Below are 16,086 nucleotides of genomic sequence, written 5' to 3'. Positions count from 1 at the left end.
TCAATTACTTCCATTTCTCTTTATAGTTAACTGAACACCTTACTTCTAAATGCCATTGTCAGATTACCCAATAATAGTCTTTTAAAACTGGAAGCGCAGCCATTTGTTCTAACTGTAAGTAGCTGTAGATTTTTGTACTTTACTCTCGGTTGTTTTCCACCTTTAATGTTTGTATGTGGATAATAATCTGACCCACTCCTGAGGCCACTAGCCACGATAAGTTACTCTCTGATAAGGAGGGATTAGATTTTCAATAACACTTAACATCCCATAATCACCCAATGAAGCAGTGCACAGCGACATGGCGCAATGTCATTTGTTCATGTTAGTGGTGCAACAGATTTAGTGTTGATTATCCTATGTCTTTCCCAAGAGCACACTCAATCCACCCAATACAACCCACACCGCGGCGACACACAGTCTGGTGCACCGGTGCGCTCTCATAGCTCAGACACACACCTGTGCCTCTGAGAGTAATGTCGCTCTCGACACATCTGCTCTCGAGGGAGTCATTTTGGGCTCGTTGCCAAGGCAACCTGGCGCTGCATAGCGCGGACACGCCCACACTTCCCATCTGTCTCCAAAACAACTCCTCTTCTCACGCTCCTACTTCTGGTTCCTTCAGTTTTCAATCTTCTCTGCCTTTACTTTACCATGCATCGGTTTTCCTTGATTTGTCACCATGGTTTTTCCTTTTTTCGTATCTCTTCCTCGAAGCAGAGCTCGTCCGAGACTTCCACTCCTGGCTTGCAGATCTAAAGTTGGAGCGGAAAGACTGTTCAAACCAATCAGGAGATGTTGCTATGCTTGGAGCCAAGTTACAAAGGATGAAGGTACTTTTATTGACCTATGTTATAGATTTATTGATCTTTTTACTTACTCTTACTCAGTGTGCTGTTGCTAGGGTACTTTGATTCATCAAAGGCATATTCAAATCTGTCAATTTTCAATTATTTAATCCTGAAAACCAGAATGCCACACCACAGTCATTTTAACTGAATTAATAAAGTTGAAAAAATGAATGAAGGTAATAAATATATTATACTGAATTTTGATGATAAAGTGTATACTTTTCTCATACATTCCTGTATTGTCTTTTAAGAAAATTAAATTAAATGTAACTACATTTACACTTGTATTACACTAGTTACACTCATAGGAATAGGGCTGAATATCAAACAAAGACTACAACATACTCCCAGAGGATGATTTAATGGTTATTACTTAACGAAGCTTATTAGTTCAGCATATTTTACCTACAGCAGGGACATGTGAATATGTTCCTTCTCTTACATTCACAGGTGTCAGTCGAGCAGACGTCAGAACACGAGGAGCGTCTCTCTCAGGTTTGTGAAGAGGCCGAGAGGCTCCAGCTCCACCTGCCCAAAGCTGGAGCAGCACTGGTCCATGAGCATCTCTCCTCCTGTAAGAGAGAGTGGAGGGACTACCTGAACAGCTGCTCTCAGAGCCAACGAGACTTGGAGGAGAGTATTGGCCTTCTGAAAAAGTAAGTCATTGCTCCTGTCACATCATTTATTTGTGTAAAGGAATTTCAGGAAATTTGGAAATTCGCATCTCGTTTATCCTCCACTCCCTTACCCTCCCCTCACAGCTTTGATAATTGTGTGGAGGATATACGAGACTGGCTGAAGCAGATGGAGCTCAGCCTCAAGAGTGAGCCTGTTCTCGGGGAAGAGAGCCAGCACGGAGCCCCCGACACCACAGAAGAGCTGGAGAGGATGGAAAACCTCCATAAGGAACTGCTAGCAAGAAGGTATGTACTGTACAGTATATGTGGTTGTGGGTGACATGTTATACACGCCATAGCATCAGCCGTTATATATTCTGAACAATAACATATCTTTCTCTCTCGCAAGGGACTCTATTGAGCGTGTCTGCCAGGAGGCCCAGTCTCTGTCTGAAGCAGGCCGTGGGTCGGGAGGAGAGGTCAGGGTGACGGGCCAGCTCCAGATGGAGCACCAAGCCTTACTGAAGGCAGCCAGGGAGAGGCTGCGTGGCTGCCAGGAGAGTCAGGCCTTCGGTGAGACCCTGCAGGGAGTCTGGGCCTGGCTGGAGGAGATCCAGGAGAGACTGGGCACAGTAGACAGCACAATGGGGACCAAGGAACAGTTAGAGCAGAGGCTGGAGACTGTGCAGGTGAGAGTGGGAGGTTTGGCGAGTAGAGTATACTGTATGTCTGCAATTTCCACAAAATATCATACAGATGAAAAGGCATAGTGATTGCACTCTTAAGGCAGGCACATTTCACACAATCCACAACTCTCCTGCGACCAACAACAAGATATTTTGGCAAACTAAAAAGTAAGCTGAATGATCGTGACCAAGTTGATTAAAGTTACGTGATCCCCATCTCCCCCTTTTCTTGTCCTGTGAACAAGTTTCTGTTGCTGATTGGCTAGAACAGTGTTGAGTGACTCAGTCAGTCACTTTGTTTATTTCTAATTCACAGTAGCCAAGGCGTGTATTGGATTACAATTCCTTTCTTTCACAATATAATTCTAATAGAGCTATTTCAGTTGTTCTAGTGAACACAAGAGGGCGCTGTTGACTCGAGAAACATTTTCCTCTAAAAATGTTGATGTCTAAATCTAGTCCATAATCCAAATACAGTCCTGACCCTGTTCTGTTTTTGCACAGGACATCCTGCTTTTGAAGGGTGAGGGTGAAGTCAAGCTGAATATGGCCATGGGTAAGTGTGAGATGGCCCTGCGCAGCTACGGGGCGGCTGGACAGGAAGTGGTCCGCTCTCAGCTTCAGGAAGTGGAGGATGCCTGGGCCACTCTGCTTGTGACCGCCATGAGCTGCCACAGGTAAACTACTCACCTTGAATTATTAGCTGACATTTCATTAAATGGCTCAGACCCCATATATGCGATTAAAGCCATTTATACACCAGAGAAGTGGTCCTGTCTGTCACGATTTCATAGATTTGCATATACTACTGTAAGCTGTAAACACCTTTTCATTCAGCCATTCTTGATTTTGCCATTAATTAATTTACCCCTGGACATTTTAGAGGCCATATACCTGTGTGCCAAAAGATCCTCTCACGGGAATATGATGGTTATTTCCCTCATGAAAGATTGACGTCTCAATGCCATTAATTACCATTAGGTTAAATACATAATGAGAAGTATTTGTCTCTTTTTTTTTGTGAAACTGATTGATATATCTGTTCTAGTGCGTGCCCCCTTTGTGTGCGTGTGTGCATGACAGCGCACACATACATCAGTTTGTGTCTGTGTGTGTATAATTGAGCCTTTACAGCCACTCCAAGAAAAAAATTGATCCCATTAGGAACTAACTAGTGGATAGCAAAATGTGGGTCACACATGGGGTGTGTTTGTATTTAAAGGAGAAAAGGATGACAGGAGGGCGAGGGAGGTAGCAGGTGAAATAGAGGTACGTGTGTGTGAGTGTGTGGATATTGCCGTTATTTGTACACGCAGGGGTAACAGATGGCCAGGGAAATTATGGGTGTGTATCTGTGTCCACGTTTGTTTGAACCCCCTGATAAAAGGGGATATGTGTAATAAGACAGTACTACTGACTCCGTATGATTTTAGGCCATGTCATGGGTCTCAAATAGGCTTTGTACGTAACGCAGAGATCTATTGTCTTCCCCTTCAGTCGCCTGGAGTGGACCGTGTCCCAGTGGGGAGGATACTTGGACAGTGCTGCTCAGGTGCGGTGCTGGATGGAGGCTGTGGAGCGGGAGGTGGGTGGCCCGCTTGTCCCGCAACCTGGGCCCAGAGAGAAGGCCTGTCAGCTAGAGAGACTTAGAGCCCTGCTGGCTGACCTCGAGGACCACCAGGCAGCACTGTCCAGCCTGGAAGAAAAAGCCAGAGAACTTTTCAAGAAGACTGGTGACGCCGGCTTCAACCACGGTGCCCGAACCCGGCCGCAGGCACAGTTTGATGACCTCGCAGCTCTGGTGGAGGTACAGAAGATACCGCTTTTAGCTTGCTGAAACATTATTATTTGCATTATCGGTTACTTAAGTATGAACACGTACATTGTTTGTGTTCATTCTGTAGGAGAGAGTGCATCTTGCGCAGGCGGTCGTGTTGGAACACCAGCAATACCTGGAGGCTGTGAGAGAGCTCACCGACTGGCTGATGACTGCCGGAGAGGAGCTACAGCATTGGTCTGACATATCAGGAGACTCCTCCGCTATCAAAAAGAAACTGGCAGAAGTGAGGGTAAGTTGAAGTGTCACATACATGAAGTGACCCTTTTCCACCCTGCACAACAATATGTCCTGCAGTTAACATATGCTTTCCTTGTGATCACTCTGGACATGTTTGCCCTCTATCTGTACAGTAAATAGTCTTGTCACTTGTGTCAATAATCAGATTCCTTATTTGACACTTCCTGAAAAAATGGGCCACTGGACCAATATATTGACAGATCATATTTGACAAATGACTACCAGATTACCGAATTATTATGCTGTAGTGTTGAAATAAATGTTAATGACATTATTGTCAAATGAATTGCTCCCACTTTCCTGTAATACTTAAATTGTATCTATAAAATCAGATGTAGCTCTCCATATGTATTCAATTTCTTTGAATAAATGGATAATGATTGTATGTGTCATAAGCATACCTCAGGGATGTGTGGTGTATGTGTGAATTTACACCCAGTTTTAAGGGTTTATACGTCATTATCTGTTGCTAAGGTTACTGACTGCTGAATTATCAGAACCTATCCAATCTTAACGGACTCCTGCTATGGAGGAGGGCAAACGATGTGGGGAATCTGAATTGGTTCTCAGTTTGTTTCTCTATCACAGCCAAATATCTCAATCTCTTCAGGTACATTTTTACTGCCAGTGGGCTGGTATTTTACTGTGGAGAAAAAGTTCTGAAAAAAAAAGGGGCAGTAGAATTAATGCCTAAGCGTTTCCCCGTTCAACAATTATGCAATTACAGAGGAGACGAGAGATATTGATTTGTATGAACATTTCACACATGGGCCCTAGTTATCACATTGTAAATGTTTGTTTGTTGAGTCATTTCAGTGGAGGAGGAAATATAATTTGTTGTACAAGCTACCTGCACCATTTTAATTTTCCATTTATAGTCTCAAGGTGAACGTTGATATCGCCCCCACGGAAACATCAGTGCATTTTTTTTCTCTTTTTCATCCTGCATTCCGCTCACATGATACTCAAGTGTTTGCTTTTCACACCCTCTACCTTCCAAGTGCTACCGTTTCACACAGAATGAGAGAAGGAGGTGTAGAGGGATGAAGACGGAGGATATAAGTAATAGTGACAGGATACTAGGATAGCAAATGAAAATACAGGATGTGTGAACTAATGGTGCAAAGACAGAATCAAAGATAGAAAGTGATGGAGCAGGAGACATATAGTACGACAAAAACGATTATGTAGGCAGCTTTAAATAGAATCGACCACACACATCCAGGGGTTGCAGTTTCCGTAGCCACAGTTTCCCTAGCAACTTTGTGTCCTCTCTACCCTCCCTATCTCTTCAGGAGCGTGTGGAGTGTCGGTTACTGGAGGGCAGAGAGCGCCTTAGCCGGGTGCGTCGGAGCGCATCTACCACGGCGGAGCACACGGCAGCGGGAGGCTGCGAGGCCATGGACCGACAGCTGGGGGCGCTGTCCCAGGCTCTGGAGCAGTGGGAGGGGGCCGCTCTGAGGGCCAGGGACGGCCTGGAAGGGGCCCTGGCAGCCGCAGCAGCTTCAGAAGAGGAGTACAACTGTCTGATCGCTCGGCTGGAGGACGAGCTGAAAGAGTTTGACGGACGGCTGAGGAGGTGGAGCCAGGAGCTGATTAAAGCTGAAGGGCGGAGCAACGGCGAGGAAGCAGTAGAAGGATGGCAGCTGGCTAAGGTACAATAGCATGGGATTTTAATAAATGGCAGCATAATGTCTAAATTATTCACTGTTAATCTTCCCACAATAGGTAATTAAAAAAAATAAAAGATTGTTAAAACTCTTGTGTTCAACTAGGATTTGAGTTGGCGAATTGTGATGTGTGAAAGCTGACGGGGGCTACTGTGCAGTACTGTACCATGTTAATTTCAGAGAAGTTGAATTGCATTGGTTAATAGAGAGTACCCACAGACACACATGCATACACACACATTGTGCAGACAAACGTTCAGCTATGCTTTCCCCGACTGTAATTATCCATTCAATTTGTAAATCCTAAAAACAGATTAGTTTGCAAATCAGCTTTACCAGGATGACGAAGGAGTGACAGCTACAATCCCATCAGTGTCCCTCATTTTCTGCTTACCCGTCTGTCCACTCATCCCCCTCCGCCTTTTTGTTTTTTTGCCATTATTTTCCACTATCTCCACCTCCCCAAACATTCCCTCATTCTTTTCCGTCCTCTGTCTCTTGTCGGAAGTGTGCATGTGATGTCTTTCTTGGCTGCAGGGGGTTGTTTCTTAGATGCTCCTGTTCACCTCCCCTGTTGCTCTGTTTCTAACCTCCAAAGGATGTTTACAGTGTGGACATTTCTCTGTATTGCCAAGGCCATGTCAGCATGTTCACCCTCATACTCCTCCCCAGGCTTCTTCGGCCATGCCTTTCGCTGGTTTTTCTCAATTTGGAGCCACAGAGAAGCAGAGGAGGAGTCTCTCCCCCCCCCCCCCCCCCCCTGCTTCTCTCTCCTCCTTCAGCCTGTTTCCTGTGTCCAGCCTTGTCTTCGTTACGCGCCCATTTGTGTGTGTTTGAAACCAGTCCTGCGTCTCGTTGACGGCCGACAGCTGAATTCCACCGGGACAGAGCGTGTGAGAGTGAGAAAGAGGAAAAAAATGTGTGAGAGGGAACAAGTCGAAGAAGTGGGAGGAGGCTGGGAGAGAGAGGAGATAGAAGCGAAGAGAAAGTAGTAGAACCAGAGGAGGAGGGAGGAAAGGAGAAGAGGGACCATAGAGCAACGAGTGCATGAGAATAGGGAGGGAGGGAGGGTTGTTTATTGGTCATACGTCAGAAAGAAAGAGAGCGAGCGAGTTAGAGTCAGAGAGAGAGAGAGAGAGCTTGTACATATTTCATGGGGCAGGGTTTCATGACAGCGTGCGTACAGAATGTGAGGCACGCTTAGGAGAGCGGGAGAACGTTATCCACAGCTCCTTCCTGCCTCACTCCGAGAAGAACAGAAATGCTATTGTACAAGCAGCACTGTGAGTATGCCTGTGTGTGTGTGTTTGTGTGTGAATGTGAGAAGAGCGAGAAGAACCGAGCCAGGGTGTGAACAGGGATGTGTGTGTTCTTATTGGAGGGTGTCATGCAGATCCGTTGGGTGTTTGTCTCTCCTTGACAAATACACACAAACACACCAACACACACACACACACACACACACACACACACACACACACACTGAGCCAGCTGGTGTCTGTCTGTATGCGTTGTTCAGGATCTACTGGAGGGTTTGCAGAGCGCCGAGCCGATGGCGGAGAAGTTGAAGGGCCAACTGAACGACCTGGTGCGATACTCCAGAGACCTGGGCACGCAATCAGACCGGGTCACCGCAGTTATCAAACAGCACAACAGGTGAGAGGACCGTCTATGATTTAGTGAACAGTGTGCGCGCGTGTGTGGTGGAAAATGCTTATGTGTGTGTGTTTTCAGCATGTGGATTTAAGATTAAATTGAGATTTATCGGCTGAGACGATAACTTAACACTGTCTTTCATTGACGTTCAGCCAGTTTATATCTTGATGACATGGTCGTATCAGGGTTATGGTTCTACAAAATTAGCTGTTGGTATATCAACAAAAATCATTAGTTATGAAAGTTTTTTCGACACTTGTAAGAACATAGGCGCATTGTTGTATAGCACCAGCCTCTGAATGTTTCTTTAATAGTGATGAAGATTTTGACCATATTATGCCATACACAGAAAAACATAACTCACATGTCCGAGTGGGAAGGGTGTCTACTCTTAGTGTGCGTGCGTGTTAAGCGTGCGTGCGTGCGTGTGTGTGTGCGTGTGTGCGTGTGTGTGGCCCTCTCACACACACAGTTGTGACATGTGTCAGCCAGTCAAAGGTGAAAGGTGACAGAGAGCACCAGAGCCACCAGTTGCTAAGCGATATTCAACCTCCTTCTTTTCATCTCTGCCGGTTTTCTCTGGTTCTGTGTCCTGCTCTGGTTTAATTAAGAGAATGTGATTTTCATAGAAAGACATTTGGTTGTTGTTTTCCTTTTTTCCCCATGCTGATATGTTGCATGCCTTTACTGAGCCCTAATTGGCTGCTTCTGAGCCCACAAGTGAGCCTTTGTTCATTTGCGAACACACCATGCAACATGCATACAAAAGTAATAACTACAGTTGCACAATTTATGTTCTTGATTTGCATGGATGTATGATTTGTTAATGTCATTTTGAGACACTGCAGACTAGTGTGATGGAGGACTGACTAGCGTTTATTGGCAGAGAACCTGTGTAAGGTTAACTTGTTGGAGGCTGTTTTGGCGGGTAATTCGCTTCGACTGCTGATTGGTAACAGCCCCTGTCCTCATCCACTCGGCGGTTCAGTCTGTAATAGACTTGGCCTGTGTGCTCTTTGCACCTGTCCTGCATGAAGCATTGCGGAAAGACTACCAGAGAGAGACACACAGAGTGAAAAGGGGGAGACGGAGAGTTAGATAGAGGGAGGAAAATGCAGTACCTCCCCCCTCCTCTTCGTAGCACATGCCAGATTTTGTCTGTCACAGCAGAAAAAAGTGCTTCTTCCACACTCATGCTCTCCCCTCTGTGTTACCCTCCCATGCCCTCATCACATCATTAAAACGCAAGGGTGTTTATGTGCATATGTTTGTGTGTCCATTAAAGTGTGTGTTGATTTGTGCTGCAGCAGGAGGGTGTGTGTGTGTTTTTACCTTTTTTTTTTGTTGGTGTCTCTTTGGTCAGCACCTGCGCATCTTATTTCCCTGCTGTCATCCTTTCCACCACTTCTTCCCCCTCTCCTCCTTCATTTAACCTTCACCAACTACCTACTGTTTATGAGACCCAACCCAAATATAATTTTATGCAAATCAGAATTTTGCATCCTTTTAACTCTGAGCAGCAATTAAGGTTTTTTTTTGTGCCAAGAGTATACAGACTTTACCATGTCAAATGAAATCCCTGAGGCGAAAATAAAGAGTAGGTTTAACCGTACTGTAAGTTTCCATGTGTGACTATTGTATTGAATGAGAGGAATTGAAAAGTATTGGCACTGGGCATAAAATTTCATTGTTATTGAATGAAGTTGCTGGGTTTTGCATAATTGCCCACTATTGATGTTTTTGTGTGCCTATAGGGCTTCATAACTCACCACTGATTAGTATAGTCAGACCCTGAATTTATTATTTCCTGTCGTCATTCAGCTGTCATTTAAAGAGGACTATTTCAGATTTCACTTTTATTGTTAAAATTATTTTATATATAAGATTATTCCTAATGAAAAACTTTTCTCCTAAAAATACCATCACCCTTCACTTTTATCTCTCCTTAACATATTGTTTCCATCCCTTCCATCTCACCCTTTTTCCTATAGCATCATCCTGTCATCCCTCATTCCCTCCACCCTTGTGATCTCTTGCCCCGCTCGTGTTGCCTCTCAACACCCCCCCCCCCCCCCCCCCCCCCCACACACACACACACACACGCTGTACCCCACAACACCATCCCCCCACTCTGCCTCTTTGCCCCAACACTCATTCCTTCCACTTCACCCATTTTGCCATTTCTCCACCTGCCCGTTTCTCACTCCTGCTTATCTCCTCCTCAGCATGTATCGTATCTGAGCATCTGCTGGCGCATGCTCTTTGTTTTGAGACAGCGAACCCGTGGTTGTAACCTGTTTCTTTCTTTGTCCGCTTCTTCTCGTGAAATTGAGCGCGTGGACATCATTTTTAAATCTGTCCTTTTCGTTTCTCTCGACCACCCAGTCTCAGTCTCCGTGCCTCCAGGGAGTGTCAAAACAAGGAGCGCTTGTTGGAGCAGAGGTTCCGCACAGCCCTGAGAGACTTCCAGCAGTGGTTGGTCAACGCCAAGATCAGCACCGCCAAATGCTTCGACGTGCCACAGAGTGTCACAGAGGCCTCGACTGCTCTGCAGAGGATACAGGTATCAGATATATTTTGCTCAGCTCTCACTGACATTGGACACACGTGAAATGATTTTGTGTTATATATACTGTATGTATACAGTATGCTCTTAAAACATCTGTGATATAAAATGCTGATCATATGCGGTCATCACTCCGTCCAGCATATGTCACAGAATGTTAATATTAATAAATTCAAGCTTTTTGAGAATGAACAAAAATTTGTAGTGACTTGGTTTATGCTGCTGATGTGGTTGCCAGACAAATAACACTCTTTCATAATCTCCACCCCAGCTGGGCCATGTAGTCTTTTTTACCACTGGCTATTTTCCAGGTTTCAGAGTGAGTAACTGTTGACATTGAAGTTAAGAGAGTGTAATTTATTCACTTACATAACCAAGAGCTTTTAGCCTGCTGAGGGAATTGAATCAGCAATCTTTTTGTCATAAATTGTTTTTGTGGCGGGACCTGCCGTGGGCTGGATAAGCTGGAAGTGGGCACGTGGCCCAGAGGGATGAGAGAGAGGTCCACAGCGGGGTCTCTCTGCCGTTCTCTTCAAAATAACGCATGTGTCTCTCTTTCTGAGGACTCTCTGTGTCTTCTCTGGGAAGCTGGCAGGTGTAACAGTCTGGCAGCCTCTTCAGAGCACCCCAGGGCCCTGGCTAAGAGTCAGGTGCTTGTCAGTTAAGGTAGATGCACCCACATCCCTGCACCAGACAGTTAATTACCTCCCAGACACCTGACCACTTCGACCACTACATTACCACCAAGGGATTGATGTATTCTTGCTTTGAGCTGAGCCTTATTAATGTAGGACATACACTTGCACCCATAACAGATTTTTTCTTCAGTGGTGATACAGTGCACAAGGTACTTGATTTACCAAATCAACAGCCGCATGGTCAGCAAGGGGAACGAGTTCGCAATAATGAAATAACATTGGGATATTTGAAGAAAATATTTTCTTACTTCAAAGAATGGAAGCACTGTACAGGAGTTTTTGTACAGTGTGTTTTTCTTCTGAAGTTTCTCCCGCAGCTTTGAGGATAAGATCGAATGTCATACAGTATATTGTGGCAGAGGAGAGAGCAACATGGAAGCGGTCATGTTTAATTTATTATTGACTCGGTGAGGAATGTAGAACAATGTTTCCACATGGCTGACCTCCAGGAGGGCCATATAGTGGGAGGGGCGGGGGCGTCCATTGTGTCACACTTAATTGGTTGTATACAGTTACACTGGCAGAGGCAGGATGGTGGTGAGTGTGAGAGAGACAGTGAATGAACATAGAGGAGTGAATGAAAGTCAAGAGACAGGGAGGATGAAGAGAGAGACAGAGAAAAGGGCCTATGTCTGTCAATGTGTGGCGTTACTGTATGAAATGTGTGTGTGTGTGTGTGTGTGTGTGTGCGCGCGCGCGCGCGTGTGTGTGTGCGTGATGCGGCTGGAGCCGTAGAGTGTGTAAGTGATGTGCTGACTGCACAGATGGCTGAGTGGTCCCTGCTGCGCTACTGTCATCGACTCAGCTCAGAGGGAGGGGTGTGTGTGTATGTGTGTGTGTATTGTGGGTGGGTATAGAGGACCTACACATTTCAGGCTCGCTGCCTTTCTCTGAATCTGTGATTGCCTCCTTGGGTCAGGCCCCTCCTTCTGCCCTCGCATATGGAATTACTTATGACTCGGTCTAATTACTGCTTTTTACAGTGTAAAGTGAGATTCTCGGACATGAAAAATCTTTGTCTGTGGCCATATTGATTTCAGTCACCCATCAGAAGAGGAAGACAAAAAGAAATTTGCGGTTGTCATTCAAGTCTTTTTTTCCCCTCCTTTGACTTTCACACCCTCCTCCCTTTATGTATGTGCTTGAGTTAAATAGTCACAGTTCCTTTGTCTTTGTCTTCGTGTCCCCCACAGGAGTTCTTGAGTGACAGGGAACATGGCCAGGCCAGACTGAGTACAGTAGGAGCCAGTGGGGAGCTGCTGATGGCCGTTGTGTCCAAAGACAGGGTGGAGGGGATCAAGGCCAAGGTGGCAAATGCGAGGGACGACTGGAAGGGCCTGATGAATAACCTGCAGATGAGGGAGGATGCTCTCAAGGTTGGTTAGCATATTTTGTATGCTGCCTTCTGTCTGCCATTAAAAAAACAACAACATTTAGTTCTCATTGGGACTATGTGATTAAATAAAGGTTATTGTTAACTGTTTGGAGGATTTTAAAATGAATGCTGACTTAGTATTTGTATAGTAGTATGTCAATGTTTGTGTCTTATTTTCTGGATATGGATTTAATCACTTTTAACTTGCGACAAAAATAAAAACTTTTATCTGGTTCTATTTGAAAAGTGTTCTGTAATATTTGCAGAACCTGCAGTCCCAGATGACACAGTTTGAGGCCAGTGCTGAGCCTCTGCAGGACTGGCTAAACAGCACAGAGGTCAGAGTTCAGGAGAGCAGCGCTCGATTACATGACCTTCCAGCCAAGAAACAGGAGCTCAGCAAACTACAGGTATTTTGGACCCCAAAGACATCACGGCGCTCTTAAAATTACATTTCTCCGATTATTGCTGTGGTTAATAATGTGGCCATCTGTTAGTTTTACATTGTTTCAGAGCTGCCCTTTAAGCAATATGTTTATGCAATACATCAGGACATCTTAATCCATCCTGTAGGATCCATTTTCTTTTAAATTACATTATGTCAAACTGAGAGCTCGTCTTTTACAGTTCTCTTGTCTGCTGCTATCACGGACATCCTCTCATTTCCTCTCTTGACTCAAGTCAACCCAGGCATGAACTGAATATTATGTCGATTTTCCAAGGATACTAAATAGTTGTAGCTCTCCATCAGATACGGATCCCTAAAGTACAATCTGAAATCAGCTGGGAAAAGAGAAGGACCTAATTACATTTGTTGAGCACCACTGGATCCAAAATAGAGCCGCGGCTTGACACAATAGTCCGCGGAGAAGTCCAGAAATCTAATTAATTCTCCTTCTGTCACAGCTGAAGCGCTGCGTGGCTAAAAGGCCCTTTTCAGGATGCGATAACAGCCTCTGTCTTGTCTGGCAGAGACAAAAAAAAGGGGGGAGAGGCACAAAGCGTTAAAAAGATAAAACTGACAAAAGAGGGGGAAAAAATATATCAAGCTCATCTCAAAGCTCTGCCCTTATCATTGTTGCTATTTTTGTATTGACTCTGCCGCCTGCTGTAGCACTCCTAGTTGCCTTTTGTCTGGCACCGCAAGCAATTACATTTCTTTCCCCGGGCACCTGAAGTACAATACAGTAACATGCAGGCTTCTGTGTCTGAGGCTGTGTTTGCAAAAACCTCCTTACCTTTTCAGATACTGTATATATTCCCCCACCCTTTGCAGTATTTTATCAGGCATATCTCCGCTCCCTGTTCGGTGACGTCTAAATGAATAATCATGTTTTTATTGAAAAACGAACATCCCGAAAAATACTGCTGATGCTCTTCCTTTTTTTTTTTTTACAATGTCCTTTTACCTTGTCTTTATCCATATATTTTGATGTGCTCTTGTTGTTTTGTCAATTCTCGTGTCATGTTAACCAAACCATATATCCCTCCTCTCCCACCTTTTCTGTCTCTGCTTCCATGAAAAACACCATCTTTTTTTGTCATTTCATTTTCCCTTTCACTCATATTTTCCTGGCACTTACACACAACCATCTTTTCCAATCTTTCACCCCTAACCCTGCACTCCCAATCGTGCTCCCCGCATCCTATTGCTCCTTAATTTCTATTTCCCATCTCCTCCTCCCTTTGTTACATACTGGGTCCAGTGTGTACTGGAAGAAATAGCCAGTCAGGAGGCAGAGCTGGGCAGGCTGAGGGAAAGAGCTCATCATCTCTGGGAGGGACAAGCAGCCGGCAAGGGCTTCGTCCATCGTGTATCCCAGCTGTCTGCACAGTACCTTGCCCTCAGCAACTTAACCAAGGTAACACTGTCCCCACCTTGTAACCCTTGTGCCTAGCTGTCTTGTCCTCTTCTCTGTGCTTCTGTCTGAGAAATGCTGCGATAAGCTGAAATGTGCCTTGCTTGATCCATCTACTGTTTTATGTAAAAAAAAACTGTGGAGCATTCTGTTCAGTCTTGTTGGCCACTGTTGCTCTGTGTAATTTGTTGTGTCATGCATTATTCCCCAGTTGCTCATCAGTCATGGTTGCTGTGATGGGCTTGAAAATATTGCTCCCCAGAATATCTCCATTTTCCGAGTAACTTACCTCTTTACCCTAATCTATTTTTCACCTCCAAAATGTCTTCATGGTTGTGGCGTGCTCGACATAACAAAGGCCACGGCTGCTGAGCCTACCTTTTTGCCGTGAAATACCTGTAAAATGCCACGGTTGAAATATGTCAGTGCTCAAGAATCTGACCTTCTTGAAGCTGTCACTGGATTGGTCACACTCGTTTCATTAATTTGACAAAGTGTAGAACAAAACATTAAACTGACCGCGAGAGCACCACTCTCTTACCTCAGGACAATGAGAGTGCCACAACAATGACGAATGGGATTTATTTACTTTGCCGGCTAATGAGTGGGGCGCTATTTTTAGGTCCTCTTCCCTGCCAGACATGGAAACAGGAATGAAATCAGTTAAAATTGCCCTTTGCAGATTGTTATTGTCGCTCTGCCTTTCTCCAACATGACAGTTACACAGATGTTGAAGATGTACAAGTGATGATTGCAGTGAACATGCACTGTATTGTGGGGGTGGGAGAGTCTCCAGAGACGCCTGAGAGGGAAAAACAAGACTGTGATTTTTGAATACAGACAGAACAATATGGAGACATTGTTTTTATGCACCGGTACTAATATTATTAAGGCAGGGCTAACCTGCCAATCATAACCAATGTAAGACTTGAATAGTGTGTTTTCTGATTTTTAAAGGACAAATCCTCCAGGATTGAACGTATCGTAGGGGAACACCGCCTCTTCTCTCAGGGTCTTAAAGAGCTGCAGGATTGGGTGTGTGAAGCTCAGAGGGTCCTCAACACCTGCATCTCCACCACCACTGACAAGGGCGTGTTGGAGGACCGGATGTTACAGCTGGAAGTAAGAGGGGAGAAGACTGGTGTGGGAGTCCCAAGTTGGGCTATTCGTTAATATGAGACACAAAAATAAACGTCCATCTCTCCTCCAGTATGCTGACATGTTTAATGACTTCAAGAAATTCAGAAAATCTGGTCATACAGCAGGTCGGGCAGATTTGTGTCTAATTTTAAACCCAAATACAAATACAGCCTTGAGATAGCAGGGAAATCTGGTGGTACAGAATGGGACATTGTACTTAAATATTATACACAAGCTACATTAGACTAACCAAATCATTATTATTTCATTATTTTATTATCATTATCATTTAATGACCACATTCTCATTCTGGATAATGGACATAATACAGTAATGGTCAGTTGTGCAGCAGATTTCTCATCTGATACCAGGGGAAAAGCTACAGCAGCATCTTGACACTGAGGAATAATTAATAAAAGAATTTGGATGGAGCACCAGACCAAATAATGTCCTAAGAACACATAGATTGATGGTGATTATCAACTCATGACATAATCACTGGAAGAAAAAAAACCTTGACGCTTTTCTTTCATGACGTAGAGAGCAAAATTAAGATAGTTATTTTCAGTCTTAGACATGTTCTTCCGGCTCTGTCTGCAGGCCTTACTGGCTGCTCGTCAGGAGAGGGAGATCCAGCTGAAGATGCTGCTGACGCGGGGAGAAGCAGTCCAGAGAAACACGTCGGCCGAGGGCGTCCCGGTGATTCGCAAGCAGATCCAGGACCTCAAGGACTCATGGGATTCCCTCCTCTCCGCCTCTATTCAGTGTAAAAGGTTGTGATCATGAAGCGATCAATCTGTCAGGGTTGATAAATGGGGCTGGGAACTGTCTAGTTTCTCTTGATGGATTTCACTCGGTTCAAAGGCTAAAGGGACAATTCCATTCAACAAC

General features: G+C 44.8%; 1 protein-coding gene across 3 annotated transcripts in view; it reads left to right on the top strand.

Annotated features, from left to right (window-relative positions):
* syne1a (spectrin repeat containing, nuclear envelope 1a) overlaps positions 1-16,086 on the top strand; it is a 76,944-nt gene that overhangs the window by 4,440 nt on the left and 56,418 nt on the right. For 2 of the 3 annotated variants that reach the window (XM_047328490.1, XM_047328489.1), the window contains exons 10-24: positions 721-833; positions 1,302-1,507; positions 1,613-1,774; positions 1,878-2,157; positions 2,659-2,831; positions 3,652-3,961; positions 4,059-4,223; positions 5,527-5,886; positions 7,421-7,557; positions 9,943-10,120; positions 12,015-12,197; positions 12,463-12,606; positions 13,903-14,058; positions 15,013-15,177; positions 15,796-15,968. In XM_047328490.1, the coding sequence (XP_047184446.1) occupies positions 721-833; positions 1,302-1,507; positions 1,613-1,774; positions 1,878-2,157; positions 2,659-2,831; positions 3,652-3,961; positions 4,059-4,223; positions 5,527-5,886; positions 7,421-7,557; positions 9,943-10,120; positions 12,015-12,197; positions 12,463-12,606; positions 13,903-14,058; positions 15,013-15,177; positions 15,796-15,968 (2,905 nt within the window). Of the gene's footprint in view, positions 1-720; positions 834-1,301; positions 1,508-1,612; positions 1,775-1,877; positions 2,158-2,658; positions 2,832-3,651; positions 3,962-4,058; positions 4,224-5,526; positions 5,887-7,043; positions 7,185-7,420; positions 7,558-9,942; positions 10,121-12,014; positions 12,198-12,462; positions 12,607-13,902; positions 14,059-15,012; positions 15,178-15,795; positions 15,969-16,086 lie in introns of those variants that run through there. The other variant, XM_047328491.1, reaches the window with a different exon arrangement.

This window comes from Scophthalmus maximus, chromosome 18 (genome assembly GCF_022379125.1).
Source record: "Scophthalmus maximus strain ysfricsl-2021 chromosome 18, ASM2237912v1, whole genome shotgun sequence".
In the NCBI taxonomy this organism is placed as follows: domain Eukaryota; kingdom Metazoa; phylum Chordata; class Actinopteri; order Pleuronectiformes; family Scophthalmidae; genus Scophthalmus; species Scophthalmus maximus.
This window is presented reverse-complemented; position numbering and strand designations above follow the sequence as displayed.